The sequence below is a fragment of the Ursus maritimus genome, unplaced genomic scaffold (assembly GCF_017311325.1).
Source record: "Ursus maritimus isolate PB19 unplaced genomic scaffold, ASM1731132v1 scaffold_12, whole genome shotgun sequence".
Classification (NCBI taxonomy): domain Eukaryota; kingdom Metazoa; phylum Chordata; class Mammalia; order Carnivora; family Ursidae; genus Ursus; species Ursus maritimus.
In genome coordinates, this window is record NW_024423564.1 from 33,722,824 (window position 1) to 33,739,486 (window position 16,663).

Consider the following 16,663-nt stretch of genomic DNA (forward strand, 5'->3'; position numbering starts at 1 on the left):
ATTAATCCGTAATCCAATATATGATACAAATATTTTCTCCTTTGCCTTTTCACTCTGTTGATAGTGTCCTTTGCACAGTTTTTAATTCTGATGTAGTCCAATTTGTCTGTATTTTCTTGTCTTGTTTTTATTGTCATAGCCAAGAAATCATTGCCAAATCCAATGTAATGAAGTTTTTCCCTTATTTTTTCTAAGAGGTTCATAGGTTTAGCCCTTATATTTAAGTCTTTGATTTATTTGGAGTTTATATTTGAGTATGATGTAAGGTAAGGGTCTAACTTCATTCTTTTGTATGTGGATATCAAATTTTCCCAGAACTATTTGTTGAAGACTGTTCTTTCCCAATTGAAGGGTCTTGACACCTTGGTCAAAAATCATTTGACCACGTGTGTAAGGGTCTACTTCTGGACTCTGTTCTAGTCTCTTGCTCTGTGTCTTTCTCTAGGATAGTACCACACTGTTTTGATTACTGTAGCTTTGTAGTAAATTTTGAAATTGAAGTGTGAGGGCTTCAACTCTATTCGTTTTCAAGATTATTTTAGCCATTTGGAATATGTATTCTCTTTTATATTTACCCGTATAGCTATGTTTAACAGTGCTCTTTATTCCTTCACTTGGTTTCAAGTTTCTTCCTAGTATCCTTTAATTTCAGTTGAAAGGACTTCCTTTATTATCTTTCTAGGGAAGTTTGCTAGTGATAAATTCTCTAGTTTTTGTTTATCTAGGAATGTCTTAATTTTTCCTTCATTCTCAAAGAATAGTTTTGTTGGATTTAGAATTCTTGGTTGATAGTCTTTTTCTTTCAGCACTCTGAATAGGTCATCGCACTGCCTTCTTGCCTTTATGATTTTTTATGGAAATTTAGCTGTTAATCTCATTGAGAATCTCTTGGGTCTATGAGTCTTCTCTCTTTCTGCTGTCAAGATTCTCTGTTTTTCTTTAGCTTTCAATAGTTTGATTATGATGTGTCTGCGGAGTTCACTAAGCTGCTTGGATTTGTAGGTTAATGTTTCTCATCAAATGTTCAGCTATTCTTTTTTTTTAAATTGAGGTACATTTGATATATAACATTGTATTAGTTTCAGGTGGTTTAGGTTCTTTCTATTTCTTCTCTATTGTAAATAATGCTGCAGTGAACATAGGAAATCATATATGTTTTCAAATTAGCATTTTTGTATTCTTCAGATTAATACCCTGAATTGGACTAGCTGGATCATTTGGTAATTCTATTAATTTTTTGAGGAATCTCCATATTGTTTTTCACAGTGGCTGTACCAATTTACATTTCCAACAACAGTGTACAAGAGCTTCCTTTTCTCTACATCCTCTCCAACACTTATTATTTCTTATCTTTTGATAATAGCCATTCTAACAGCTGTGAAGTGATAGCTCATTGTGGTTTTGATTTGCACTTCTCTGATGATTAGTGATGTTAAACACCTTTTCATAAACCTGTTGGCCATTTGTATGTCTTCTTTGGAAAAAAAGGCGAATTCAGATCTTCTGCCCAATTTTTAATTGGATTGTTTTGTGTTGGTTTTTTTTGTTTTGTTTTTTGTTAGGTTTTTTGTTTTTTTGTTTTTTTGTTTTTTGTTTTTTTTGCTATTGAGTTGTATGAATTCTCTATATATTTTGGATATTAACCCCTTATCAGATTATATGATTCGCAAATATTTTCTCCCATTCAGTAGATTGCCTTTTCATTTTGCTGTTTGTTTCTTTTGCTGTGCAGAAGCTTTTTAGTTTGATGTGGTCTCACTTGTTTATATTGGCCTTTGTTACCTTTGCTTTTGTTGTCAAATCAAAAAAAAAAAAATTGTCACCAAAACTGATATTGAGGAGCTTACCACCTGTATTTTCTTCAAGCCTTTATGCATTTTGAGCTAATGTTTGTGTATGATTAAGGTAGTGGTCCAGTTTCATCCTATTGCATGTGGCTGTCCTGTTTTCCCAATACCATTTATTGAAGAGACTGCCCCTTCCCCATTGTATATTTTTGGCTCCTTTGTTATAAATTAATTGGCCACATATGCATGGATTTATTTCTGGGTTCTCTGTTCTGTGCCGTTGGTCTATGTGTCTGCCTTAATGCCAATACCATACTGTTTTGATTACTGTAGATTTTAATACAGTTTGAAGTTAGGGAGCATGATACCTACAGCTTTGTTCTTCTTTCTCGAGATTCCTTTGGCTATTCAAGGTCTTTTGTGAGTCCATAAAAATATTAGAATTGTTTGTTCTATTTCTGTGAAAAATGCCATTGGAATTTTGATAAGGGATTGCATGACTCTGTAGAATGCTCTGGATAGTATGGATATTTTAACAATATTAATTCTTTTAATCCAAACATGGAATATCTTTCCTTTTATTTGTGTCTTCTTGTTTAATTTCTTTCATCATTGTCTTACAGCCATTATTTCACGAAATATTCTTTCTGCCCCTTTTTCTCTCTCCTCCCCTTCTGAGACTCCCATTATGCATATGTTAGTATTCTTTTTGGTGTTCCATAGGTCTCAGGGCCTCTGTTCATTTTTTTCACTCTTTTATCTGTATATTCTTCTGACTGCAAAATCTCAATAAACCTGTCTTCAGCTTCATTGATGCTTCTGTTACCAAAATCTAATGTTGAGCCTCTCTAATAAATTTTCATTTCATTTTTTGTACCTTCCACCTGCAAAATTTCTATTTTGTTCTTTTCCATAATTTCTATTTTTTTGCAATTGATATTCTTTATTTGTAAGATATCTTTTTCATATTTTCCTTTAGTTCTATAGACATAGTTTCCTTTAGTTTTCTAAACTAAACACATCTAAACATATCTAAAATAGCTAATAAACATCTTTGTCTACTAAGTACAACATCTGGGCTCCCTCGGGAGGAGTTTCTATCAATTGATTGAATTTTTGCTTGCATATGGGCCATACTTTAATGTTTTTTTGCATGTCTTTTTGTTGTCTTGTTGTTGTTCTTGTTGAAAAGTATAGACTGTAAATAACGTAATGTGGCATTTCTAGAAATAAAATTGCTCCCCCCTGGCCCCTGGGTTTATTTTTGTTGCTATTTGTTGTTGTTTGTTTAGTGGCTTTTCTGAATATTATAAAGTCTGTTTTCTTTGATATGTGTGACCCCTAAAGTCTACTCAGCTTAGTGATAACAATCGGAGAGAGAGAGTTCCTTAAGTGGCAGAACCAGTAAATCTCCCAGTTTTTACCAATGTTTCTGTGTGTGTTGGAGCACCCCTTCATTGCTCAGCCAGGCAACTTTTAAAAACTATACCTTAGCTTTAACTTCCTGATTTCACAGAGACTGAAAACCAGAGGAGAGAACTTAGGGCCTTATCAGATATGTTCTAAACATGTGCACAACCCTACATATGTACATGGACTTCTAGATTTCCAGAAATATGTCAAAGCTTTTCAGTCTCTGTGGACATCTTATTCCCTATCTTTTTCTGTAAGCTTTTTGTTAGCTTATTGTTTGCTGTTTTCCAGTGCTCCAGACAGCCACAAAGTTAAACAATTCCCTCTAAAAGTTTTGGAAAATTCTCCCGGGGGGAAAAGGTGTTTTGCATTGAATGAGCTGTGAGGCAGGTAAAATAAAGACAGCTTTGCAAGTGGTGTCTTCCAGGGAACTACCGGGTCCTGAGATAATGAGAATTCACTGGAAATGATTCTTTGAAGCAACTCCAACCCCATTCTTCTCCCCCCACCCTTATGGCTCCTAGGCTTCTTGTTTTTGCTGTTGTTTTTTAGCTACTACAGAACTGAAAAGGAGGACAGTGGGGGGAAAAGAAGAAAGAAAGGAAGACATGGGAATAGGGCAAATTAAAGTTACGTTAAGAAGCTCACTGGCCTTACCGAGATTCAGCTATTTTTCTTAAATAAATGCTCCTCACATTGCTGCAAGCATTTTGTTAATTCCCATAATCCTGAAAGCTTCATTCTGACATTTTCTCCAGTTTTCTCATTGCTTTTGTAGGAGAGAAAATTCTGGGACGTCATTAGTCCACTGTTTTTTCTGTCTCCTAAATACACCGGTCTTAACTATACAGCTTTTTAATAATCTGTGTGATGAAATAGGAGAACGTATAAAGGAACACTTCGGCTGCATACTGAAGCATAGTGTTTGCCTCAAATGAAAGCACTTGTGCAGCTGTTTTGGTTAGAAACTGAACTAGTAGCTCTTTTCATAGTACACCGTATTTACTTGACAGACTAACAGTGTTATACAGACATGAGTATTTGGCAGATATTTCCTTAAACATGAATTAAGTGAGCCTGTCATTTCAAGAAAACTACTGATAGAAGTTGATGCCAATAAGTCTTAAACTTGCAAGCAAAAATAAAAATTCGGGAAAACTTGTATCTACCACTGTGTTTGATGGCTTCCCAGTACTTATATTTTTCTAATGAGATTGGCAATGATACTAACGAATGCAATCGTGTGATATTAATAATGAAATGTGTCAGTATTTGGAAGATCTGCATAATTCCATGAATCGGTATTTTCTAAATAAGCAATGCACAATGTTAACAAAATTGTGGACACATAAAAGATTCTTCCACAGTTTAAGATAGACCAATAGATTTTAATATAAAAAGCACAAAAAGTTCATAGACTTGATTTCAGAGTTCACATTTCAACTAACCCTTAAGAAACTATTATTTGTCAAGTTTTGGTATAGTATCAAAGAAGAATATCCACAATGATCTAAAAAGGCTACTAAAATAATCCTATTTCCTATCAGGGTGGTGGGATGTACCCACCTTGGGCTCCATTGTTAGGGTGGTATCTGGTAGTCCCTCTCCCTTCACCTCTGCCCCTCTCCCTATTCTGCCAGGGCATGCTGTCAAATAAAAAAATAAAATGTTTTCAAAAAATAAAATAAGAGAATCCTATTTCCAACTGTATATCTCTATAAGGCCAGATTTTCTTCATGTATTTCAACTACAATAACATATCATAAGAGACTGAATACTGAAAGAAATATGACAATCTAGATATCTTCTATCAATCCAGACTTTAAAGATATTTACAAACGTGTAAAACAGTGCCATTCTTCTCACCCTTTTTTGTTTTGGAAAATAGTTATTTTTCATTTAAATATTTGTATTAACATATGGATTATTTTAAAGCAGTTAACACAAATAGTTTTAGAATTGTGTTTTAATTTCTACTGTGGTAAATACTAAAAGTTATAACTCACATGAATAAAAGTTCTTTAAGCCCCTTAATAATATTTAAAAGTGCAAAAAGTTATTGAACTGAAGAGTTTGAGAACTCTTATGCGGGGTTTTCTAAGATCAAAGCCCTAATCACAAACCAACTGGAAAATATAAAGGTGGCTACTATTTAGTACTTGATTCAGTTGCCCATGTTTAGTGCCAATATTTTTATGTGACCCATGCCCAAAATCTGCTCATCCACACAGGCATGATGGTCAGAATTATTCTGCATAGAACCAGAAAGGATGACCTTCTGCTTTGTGAATAGACCATGCTTCTCTATCTGATAGCTTTTGTGCAAGGCTGTTCCTCTGCCTGGAAAGCTCTCCCATCCACTCTCCTCACATTTAGTGTTCAGATATCAGATCAGATGTCACTATCTCAGAGAAACCTTCCCTGACCTGTTCCTTCCAAAGCTCTTCTCCTCCAGATTTCACTGAAAGCCCCTAATCTCTTTATGGGTCCAAGCATACTTTTTCTTTCATTAGCACATATCACAATTTGTAATTATGGGGTTTTAAGGTTTAATTAGTGCCTTTCTCTCCCTTAAACTTCAGCTTCACAAGGGCAGTTTTCTCTTTAGCTTACTGTTTTGTCCTCAGTATGTATCACATTATTTGGCAGTATATATATACAGAATGATTCAATTATTTTCCAATATGAAAACCACATGTTGAGGCAAGGAAGAGTGCATTTTATTGATTGTCCCATCATTTTAAATAGTTTTTTCAAATTACTACCCATGAGTTATGAGAGATCTGTTGAAAACAGTTTTTATTGTATGGCCCTCCAAGTAAAAAGATATCTTAGTGGCACAATCATTCTGAAAGAAATTAGATTGCTTGATTTGTTGACACAGATGCCATTTCACAGAAGTTTCTCCTAACTCATACTTCTTAGTTTCCAAGCTTTTTAAAAAATAAAATACAAAAAGACTTTTACTAATGGTTATGCTGAGCCTTTCTCTAAAAATATCTTTTATTAAATACAGGAGGAGATTGGATTCATGCTGTATTATTTCTTTTGGGACTAATGGTGCATTTTCCAACTTTAGAAATTGTTTTTAAGACCGCAAAAGTATCAGATTAAACGAATGTGGTGACTACCTCAGGACAGTAGTATTTTATTATATTTTCCTTCCAAAAATGTAACTGTTATAAATTACTACAGTTATTTATTCTTCATTTTACAATTTATTAACTGAGGCGGTCATATTTCATTCCTCTTCCATTTGAGTAACTTTTGTGTGTGTTTTTATGTAGCAGTGGCAAATAGTTTTTCATTTGATGGCTCTAGACTTTGGTCCTGTTTTAATTAGGAGACTTTTGAGATTTGGACGAAGGCAGCATATTGTCCTTTCAGATATCCAGGCAAAATTTGCAAGATCTGTCTAACCATAGAGTTACAAACCCCCTTCAGATAATAACTCTAGTATACTTTAATAGCATGGCTTTCAGAATTTACAGCTTTTACTTTAGAGTACTCAGTGTTGATGTTACTGCTAATCTCAAATGGTTTTGTTTTACACAGAAACAAATGGATATCAATGCTGCTATTCAAGCCTTGACTGAATCGCACTCTGCCTTACAGATGGAGGTAATACATCTGGCTTTATTTACATTGGCACTCTCAATAGACAAGCAGAAAGTTTTTTCAGAGCCCAAAATGTGGCTTTATCTCAAAGATTGTATTTAAAACAGATTGAACATAATGAAACTGTTTTTAAGGACAAAGTAAGCATTTTTAATAAACAGAAATATATGCATGGGATTTTTTTAAGGAAAACGTTAAAACAAAAATGTAATACATTTAAGGAATTTTTAAATGAAGAATTAGATACTTTAGAAGAAAATAGTTAAATGAAGCCTAGCCATTTCTTAAAATGGGATCTATCATTGTTACTCATTTTTCTTATTTAAACTCTATTCAATGCATAGTTTTCTTTAAAATATTATACTACAGTAAGCATAATGATTGTTAAGTTTTTTTTATTAAAGATTTTATTTATTTACTCGACAGAGATAGAGACAGCCAGCGAGAGAGGGAACACAGCAGGGGGAGTGGGAGAGGAAGAAGCAGGCTCATAGCTGAAGAGCCTGATGTGGGGCTCGATCCCAGAACGCCGGGATCACGCCCTGAGCCGAAGGCAGATGCTTAACCGCTGTGCCACCCAGGCGCCCCTATTAAGTTTTATGTTAGTTTGAAAACTAGGCCTTTAGAGTAAATTTAATCTCTTATTTAGGATCAAGATTAATAAAATATACACATAGGTCTTTATTTAAATATAAACTGTTCTTTATACCCTACTCCCAACTCATTGCATACAAGAAGAATACATTTTTCTTCTGCCTTGGTCCATGTTGGTCATCAGGGTCACGTATTGCTGTATGCTGTTTTGCTGATATGATTCCTCTGATGACTTGGCAGAGCTACCAGAATACCGAAGTGACTCTAATTGACTACAGTGCTGAGATATTCAAAACCCTGAACTACCTTAGCAAGTTACTGCACAGCATCAAGAATCCCCTTGGCACACGAGATAACCCAGCACGAATCTGTAAAGATTTGCTTAACTGTGAACACAAAGTATCAGATGGTAAGTTCTTGGTTTGTTCAAACTCTGATGTCTGATTTCATCATTTCAGTGTGTTTAAGATTTACAGTGACACATATGCTGATTTGAAAAAAAAAATGTTATATCCTTCTGTAGGGTGAATAGTAATGCATATTTTGTTTGACTTATATACATATATGCCACATAACACACACACACTTACACATTCTTGTCCAAAAACACATACTTCCACTAGAAGTGCAATGAAAATATTCACTTTATTTATATTGATAAAAAGCTTAACTTCTGTAGATATTTCTTGCCCTAGATTACCACAAAAACTAAACTAATATTTATAGTTACAGCTGCCTATAGTAATTCTAAGTTTGATTCTTTCCCATATTTGAAGTCATAAAACTGTAATTCTATAGAATTGAAAGGAACAAAGACATTTTAAGACAAACAAGTGCCTGAAATCTAATTCAAGGTCTGCTTTCCTTGTAGGAAAAATAGCTAAGTGTATGGATTGCAAGGTATCAGAAAGGTTTTAATGCCCAAAGGTATTTTCATCACTAGGAGGCAATGAATGCTATAGAGAAACACAAAACAGCAGGAAAGGGGGCTATGGTAGAAGGTGGAATGGGGCTAGTTTTAAATATAGTAGTTAGATAAGACATGTCTGAGAACATGGCATTTGAGAAATATCAGAAGGCGGTAAGGGTACAAGCTACAGGAAATCTAGGGAAAGAGCTTTCCAGGCAGAAAGAACACCTGCAAAGGCCCTGGAAGTGCGTGTCCTTAGTGTTTTCTAGGATTAGCAAGAAGGCCAGTGTGACTAGAAGAGAGTGCATAAGGGGAAAGTGGTAGAAAATGAAGTCAGAAAGATAGAAAAAGCCAGATTATATAGGATCTTATAGACTACTCACAAGACTCCAGCTTTTATTCTGAATAAGGTGGGAAGCCACCCGAAGTTTTTCAACAAAGAAATGGTATGATTTGACTTAGCTTTTTAAAATATTACTCTGGCTAATGTATTGCAAATATAATGAAGACAAGAGTAAAAGAAGCCACTGAGAAGACCATTGAAAAAATCCAGGAAAGAGATGATGATGGGTTGAACTAAAGTTGGTAGCAGAGGAAGTGATAAGAAATGATCGAGTCTTTGGCTATGCTTTAAAGTAGAACCAACAGTTTTTGATGATAATTGGATGTGGGTTAAGAGAGAAAGAAAAGGATAGAGGATGACTCTAACAAGGTTTTTGACTAACAGATGGAAGTGTGGGGTTACTAGAAGAGAGATGGAGAAGCAAGTTTTAGAGAAAAGATCAGGAGTTCAGTTTCAGGTACATTTCATTTGAGATGTCTGTTAAGCATCAGGTAAGAATGTCCAGGAGGCAGGTGGTTATTAAAGAGAGAGGTCCTGGCTAGGGTAAAAACTTAATCCACTTACATATAAATAGCATCCAATGCCCTATAACTGCTTAAGACTCCCTAAAGAATAAGTGGAGAAGGAAAAGCAAAGAGGTCTAAACACTATGCCTTAGGGGTCTTCAATGTTTAGAGGTCAGGGAAATGAGGAGGAACTAGCAAAGAAAACTAAGAAGCTATACCTGATAGGAAGAAAACTAGATGCCTGTGGAGTGAAGAAAATTATGCCTGAGGAGGAAGAGACTGACTGGGTGCCTGTCGGGTAAAGTTAAGACTGAGAAAGGCTACTGGATTTAGCAGCATGAATTTCTATGATGACCTTCACAAGAATAGTTTAAAGTAATGGTAGTGGTTAAAACTTTATCTGGTTTTAAGAGAAAATTATAGAGCCAGAGAGTGTCCATTTCCAGTAATGAAGCAGGTAATTCAAATTGCCTGGCTACATTTTTTTTTAATTTTTTTTTAAGTTAAAAGCGTCAAATAGCTAACAAAATAGTGAGGATATTTCAAGACAACATGTTGAAGACAGCAGAGAGATGAACACACTTAGAACTGCTTTTAGTTTTGGGGCGCCTGGGTGGCTCAGTTGTTGAGTGTCTGCCTTCAGCTCAGGGCGTGATCTCGGCGTTCTGGGATCGAGCCCCACATCAGGCTCCTCTGCTATGAGCCTGCTTCTTCCTCTCCCACTCCCCCTGCTTGTGTTCCCTCTCTCGCTGGCTGTCTCTCTCTGTGTGTCAAATAAATAAGTAAAATCTTAAAAAAAAAAAAAAAAAGAAAAGAACTGCTTTTAGTTTTGCACAAATTAAATACCACTTTTGGTGGCTTCATGGGGCTAGGAGTCAAAAGATGGAATCTGTGGTCCAAGAAGTGTGGGGATTTAGGCTTTCAAAGGGCTCCACTCTAAGAGCAAACATAAACCAAAAGAAAAGAGACATTCATACAGACTGTAGCCTAGCTTCATATCATGAAGGTAGATCAGAATCTTAAGCTTTGAACTTGGACTAAAATGGTTCCACACTGTTAGTACCCCCACCCCATTTTGACAGAAACAAAAGTCTTTTATAAAATATACCATCATCCTAGGGCTCAAATTATTTCCACAAATCATTTCTCAAATATAGTGCCCCTCACACAATCAATGATAATGAGGCGTATTGGTTAATAAAACACCGAATGAGAACTGGCAGAAACAGCAAACAGAATTAGACTCAAAAGCAAAATCAGAGAGGAAAAATTTGAAACTGAAGGTATAATAGACAAGGTAAACCTTATATAGGAACATGGTTTCTTCACAATAATAACAAGGAAGATTATATGTGAGCAAGGACAGGTAGGTAAATAGTTGTAGTAGTGGGAGGTTATAGAAGTTCCTTTCAGATTGCTTTAGTTGTCGCAGTGAAATTGAAAGATTATCAGTCAAGAATAAGGATGAAGGAATAGGTATAATAAAGGTGAGGGAAGAAGAAAAGGTTTCAAACAGTTAACTAGGAGAGTGACAGAGGGAACTAACAAGGGAAAGTGTCGTTGTCTGGCAGCCTTACAAACATTTGAATTTAAAGTGAGTCCAGTCAGCATAGTTGTATTTTTCTTTAGCCACATTTAGCTGCGTAACTTCAGGCACAGATGAGGCACAAAACTGGACTTTTATAAGGTAGGGACTTTATAAGACAAGTACGTTGAAGCGAGGCAGGGCAGGGATGTTAAGGAAGTCTCCAAGGAAGTAATTATAGTAAAGGACTAGGGGTTTTACTTGGGTAGGGAGGGAATTGAACATATGATTATGAGGGATGATGAAAAAAGTGGTAGTATCAATGAATATTAGGTCCTGACAGGATGGAAGAATTATTAGAGTCAGGACACCAGTGTGAATGAGCTTAAAAGAGAAGAGGTGAAATTATGGCAGAATTCTAGTTGTAGGTAGCAACAAAGGCTAGGATATGGCATGGGAAGTTAATGGTTAAAGTGAATGGGATAATAAGGGGAGCAGGGAAGTGTATGAGGACATTGGCAGAAGAGTTCCAGAAACTGAGAGGCCAAGGTTGGAAGTGCTATCCATGTGAATTTAAAATCACCAAGAATTGGGTCATAGATAGATTTAGTGAAAGTGATAGCCATCCAATGGTAAAATCTTCAAAGAAAGTGAATGAACGCATGGGTGGCTCAGTTGCTTGGGTGTCTGCCTTTGGCTCAGGTCTTGATCCCAGGGTCCTGGGATCCAGCCCTGCATTTTAGTGCTCCCTGCTCAGTGGGGAGCCTTCTTCTCCCTCTGTCTCCGCCCCTCCCCCTGATAATGCCTGCACACGTGCACTCTCTCTGTGTCGAATAAATGAATAAAATCTTGAAAGAAAGAAAGAAAGAAAGAGAGAGAGAGAGAGAGAGAGAGAGAGAGAAAGAAAGAAAGAAAGAAAGAAAGAAAGAAAGAAAGAAAGAAAGAAAGGAAGGAAGGAAGGAAGATAGATGCAACAGGAAAGGTAATGGATGATATAATGTAATGACAGTAATTTTACCATGAAGTTATTTTAGGGAAAAAATAGGGAGAATGGAGGCGGCAATGAAGAGCAACGAAGACACTTCAGGCACATTGCTAATAGAGGCTGTGGCAAAACTTGAAAGGACTGCAAGAGAAGCACTGTCCTCATGAGTCAGTTTGGGGTTAGAACATTTAGGCCTACAAAAGGTATATCATGGCGTGGTGCTTTATTACGAAGTCCTTACCAGGTCACCGTTGTACAACATAATGCCTGAATTCAAACAATTCTACCCTATATGACTGAGAGTTTGCTTGATGGAAAACTTTTTATAAGGAATGTATTAGCTCACGTAATAGAAAGAAACTATTTCTCTGGAAGAGAAGAGATAATAGTGAAGATAATGTGTTTATCCCATAGATAAGATTGGAAGCCTGCAATCCTGGTAGATCCTGGTAAAAAATCCAGCACTGATTTCTATAAACTTTACAAAATGTCCAAAATTCTGAGGGAAGGGGACAAAAAGGGACCAGAGGATAGGATTTCTTTCACCCCTTTCTTCCATATCTCAATAGATCAGTGGTTCTTCAAATGTCCCTGGAGCAGAATGAGATTCTGTTGAGATACAGATTCTCAAGCCCTAGCTTAATGAATCAGCAACTCTGGGGATGGGGCCCACCTCTCTGTGTTTTAACAGATGGTTCTAATGCTGCTAAAATTTGAAAACGCTGCAATAGAGGACAGTCCCTATTCTTGGAGCCACCAGCTTAGCAAGTATTCATTTTGAAGGATTAGTAGAATAGTAGAGGAAAGAAGAGTTGAGGATATTTTGGAAGCCCAGAGTGAGGCAGAGGAATCTTTGCAATAGGGAAAGGATGGAACGGACAAGGATTTCTACCTACGGCAGAAATGACATTGCCAAGTACTGCTTGATTGTCTTGCCTTCTTAATGCAAAAAAGCAGGGCTATCTCATTCAAAAATTCTTAGTCTTTGCTTTTAGAATAAGGTGCTACTTCAATATTCTGAGCTTGTTACTCTGAAATTAAGATACTAGATCAATACTTTTTCAGCCTGAGTATTTCTTGTAGGCTGACTTTAAGTCTCCATTTGATGCTGCTGGGATTCAGTGAGGACAAAGGTTGGCGGGCCTACACAGGCTGCAGGGACTCCAGTTTTTCTCACTCACAAATCTGATGAGGAAAGCACAAAAATGATAACCATTTAATTGTACATTTTCTTTCTGAAAACAAAGGATGTTTTATTATTTTCATTCTAATTATAAAAGTAATATTTTACTTCAGGGAGATTGAAGTTGTTTCTGTTTTATATATATATATATAAATATATATATATAAATATATGAACAATCTATATATAATATATATATACATTATATATATTTATTTATTTATTTTTGAACTCTGTAATGACAGAACGGATGTATACACGTACCCCACATCAACTGCAACTTTTCTATTAACTATGTAACTTTAGACAGTTCCCTTTAAGAAGATGAGCTCATCTGTGGAAAGGAGCCATAAATTCAGCCATTCTATCATTTTTTGTTGAAATTATAAAATGCCTTTAAATTGATAGGTATATGAAAAAATACAGTATTTTTGGTATCAATTTTACATAATGCTCGCCACTTTCATTTATTGACTAAATGTAAACATCTTTATAATCTAAGTTTTTTTATAGTTAAGTCTGTAAAAATATATATTTAAAATATGATAATTTGTAATGATGGTTCAAATATGTTTTAGTATGGAATTTATATATTTTTATGTTTTACAATAAATTAATAGGAAAATACTGGATTGATCCAAATCTCGGATGCCCTTCAGATGCCATTGAGGTTTTCTGTAATTTCAGTGCTGGTGGTCAGACATGTTTATCTCCTGTTTCTGTAACAAAGGTATGTATTGAGTTATAGAATATATGCCTGTACTTGCCCAGTATCAGTGAACATAATTTTTTAAATTCTGTCACTTTAAATAATTGTGATTTTTATGAATGGAAGCAAGGTATCATTCTCTACCATATATAAGAAAAAAAAATTATTTGTTTTTAAAAAATAATTCTAATGAATCTTGAAATTTCGATTGTGTATTTTATGATTGACAGGTCATGGCTTAGTCTACTGATTATGCTTTTTAATTTCCTTTTAAAAATGTTGGAGGGGGCATACCTGGGTGGCTCAGTCAGTTGGGCTGCCGACTCTTGGTTTTGGCTCAAGTTGTGATCTCAGCAGAGAGTCAGCTTGGGATTCTCTGTCTCCCTCTCCCTCTGCCCCTCCCACCCCCACTCATGCACAGTCTTTCAAAAAAAAAAAATGTGGAACCTATGTTTTTATGCATACACATACATTAGAAAATCCCCAAACAACTGCAATGTTTATAATTAGTAATCAGTTACCTTAAGGTTTTCTGAAAATGACATCATTAAAAGAGGAATTTTGCCACAAAGCTTGCTATTTTTGATGATTTGGCACAAAAAAACTCCCTTAAACATCCACTGAATATTTTTTTAAAACTTCTTTCAAATATAATAAAATGAATGAAAGGTAGTTCGGTATGATACTGGGATTATAATAAACATTTGTAAAATCTATAGCTTAATTCTACCTGTAACAGATACTGAAGAAATCAAAACTGCATTTCTCTCTTTTTCTGGTTAAATCAGTTTGGCATTATTACCAAGAACTTATTTCTCATTGACAAAGAACTGATAAACCTGCCCTTTGTATGTTTGGACCATCATAAAGAGGCAGCAGCTAACATGGGCAGTCTATTAGTCCCTCTAGCTGCTTATTGTTCCCTGCCCTTTCCTAAAATATCCGTCTTCATTAAGGGTGTTTCACCAGTTCATCGCAGTAGGCACTCACCGTTATTACTCTCAAAGCAGAGGCAGGAAAGATTCTTCCATTCCTAGGGAATCCGTGTTCCTCTGATGAAGAGCAGCATGATAGTCCTACTTCCAAAATATCTGCATGACCATCCTCATTCCCCTGGATTTGGCCCAGCATTTTTATTTGGATTATCATAAAAGACAGATGAGACCGGGAGGTGTGTACAAAGGAGACAGGAACAATGAAGTGGCTGCATTCCAATTCCTTCCTTGACTGAATCAACTCTCCCATCTCTCCTATCCATAAACTCAACCTGAGAAAGACTGGGCAGGTAGTAGAAAGAACGGTAGACGTGAAATCAGGGACCTGGGTTCTAGTCTCTATCCCTCTACTAACCTGGCAAATGATACTCTGAGCCACCAAAGAGCCTACTCTACGCCAGGCGCTGTGCTAGGTAAGTGACATTTGGCACCTTAAATCCTTAAAACAATCCTGCCATGTTGCGTCTTACTCCACCCTACCAACAAAGAAACTAAGGTTCAGAAAGGTTAAATAGTTTACAAGTTTGTAATTCTCAGCTGTAAAATAAAGGAATCTGAACTACTTAAACTCTAATGTTCCTTATGATCCTTCCATGTTTTCATCCTCATTGACCTTCCTTAGCCTTTCTTCTCTGTTCCTTTTACTTTTTTGGTTGTTGTCATTTTATTTTTTTCCTTTTCTGATACCTCATAACTGATATTTTTCTAATTTTATGTTTGGAAATCAATATAAATTCCTTGTGGAAACCACTTTTGTTCACTTATGTTATGATAATACATCTGCTTGAATAATAATAAAATAATAATAATAATGTCAAAACCTTGTCCAAGCCAGGGAACTCTGCAGTCTGACCTCCTTGCTCTGATTTTGCCCCATATTGTTGACTTTATTATTAATACTTGTCCATGAATTCGTTCATTTCAATAAACATTAATTGATGACTCCACTCTATGACTGGAACTGTATTAGGGGCTGGCAACACAAAAAATAGGATTCCGTCCTTGTCTTTAAAGGCTCTCATAGTCAAAACTACTCAACAAGATATAATTACAACTTGTAGCTTATCTTTGAAAACCCAAAATAAAAATTCTTCAAAGGAAACTATAGACAATTTCAGATTTTTGTGGAAAAAATTATTAAAGCATTAATCAACAACAAATAATTAATGCATTTTAGATAACATTATGAAAATTACCTTCATTTTTTTTTGTCATGTCTGGTAGCCGAATGGTATACTGAAGCCAGCTCATAGAGACTCAGGATACCCTATTGTTAACACCCCTTTCCAACTCCATGTTCGGTGATACCACCATGATTGCCTAAGTCAGCCATGGTAGGAGTATGTACACCATGGAAATTGGAAAATGCTGTAATCAGGGATTAGCCTCCCTACTCCACCTCTGCAAGAGCCAGTGGTTAAGCATTTATTGGCATACTCTTGACTGGCACTTAAATGCCAAGGAAAGGGGCTTTCTCAAGGCTGTATTTCAAGGACTTTCCTCAGATTCTCCCAAATTATAAGTTTCTCAATTGCCACATTTTATAACCTATATATTATTTCTGTGACATTAGTTGGAGTTTGGAGTTGGAAAAGTCCAGATGAACTTCCTTCACTTACTGAGCTCAGAAGCCACTCATATCATCACCATTCACTGTCTAAACACGCCATTGTGGACAAGTGCTCAGTCAAGTGGCTCAGGATTGCCTATTGGTTTCAAGGGATGGAATGGCCAGATTTTTGAAGAAAACACTCTACTTGAACCTAAGGTGCTTTCAGATGACTGCAAGGTAAGTGATGGCACTTTTAGAATTGTTCAGTATAACTAACATAAAATTGATAGGGCCATAAAATTAAAATAATGGGGATAACACTTTAATTGCAAACTGAAGATCCAGAAGGATAGTAAGTTTTAATGTGCCCTATTTGTAATAACATTACATTTTTCAGAGTCAATCATTTGCTTTTATCATATCCTGTCAACTTCTGTCACACCCACTGGTCATCCATGGATTTTTATATGCAAAACAAGCATTAACACATAAATTTATTTTTTATTGCTCATGTAAAGTATTTCTATTACCCCTGCATGGATA

At 35.8% G+C, this 16,663-nt stretch overlaps 1 protein-coding gene across 1 annotated transcript in view; it reads left to right on the forward strand.

The window, feature by feature from the left end:
* Window positions 1-16,663, forward strand: part of COL24A1 (collagen type XXIV alpha 1 chain) — a 341,448-nt gene that overhangs the window by 321,870 nt on the left and 2,915 nt on the right. Inside the window, exons 55-58 of the mRNA XM_008690817.1 lie at window positions 6,756-6,821; window positions 7,653-7,821; window positions 13,485-13,594; window positions 16,142-16,357. Coding sequence (XP_008689039.1) covers window positions 6,756-6,821; window positions 7,653-7,821; window positions 13,485-13,594; window positions 16,142-16,357 — 561 coding nt within the window. The remainder of the gene's footprint in view (window positions 1-6,755; window positions 6,822-7,652; window positions 7,822-13,484; window positions 13,595-16,141; window positions 16,358-16,663) is intronic.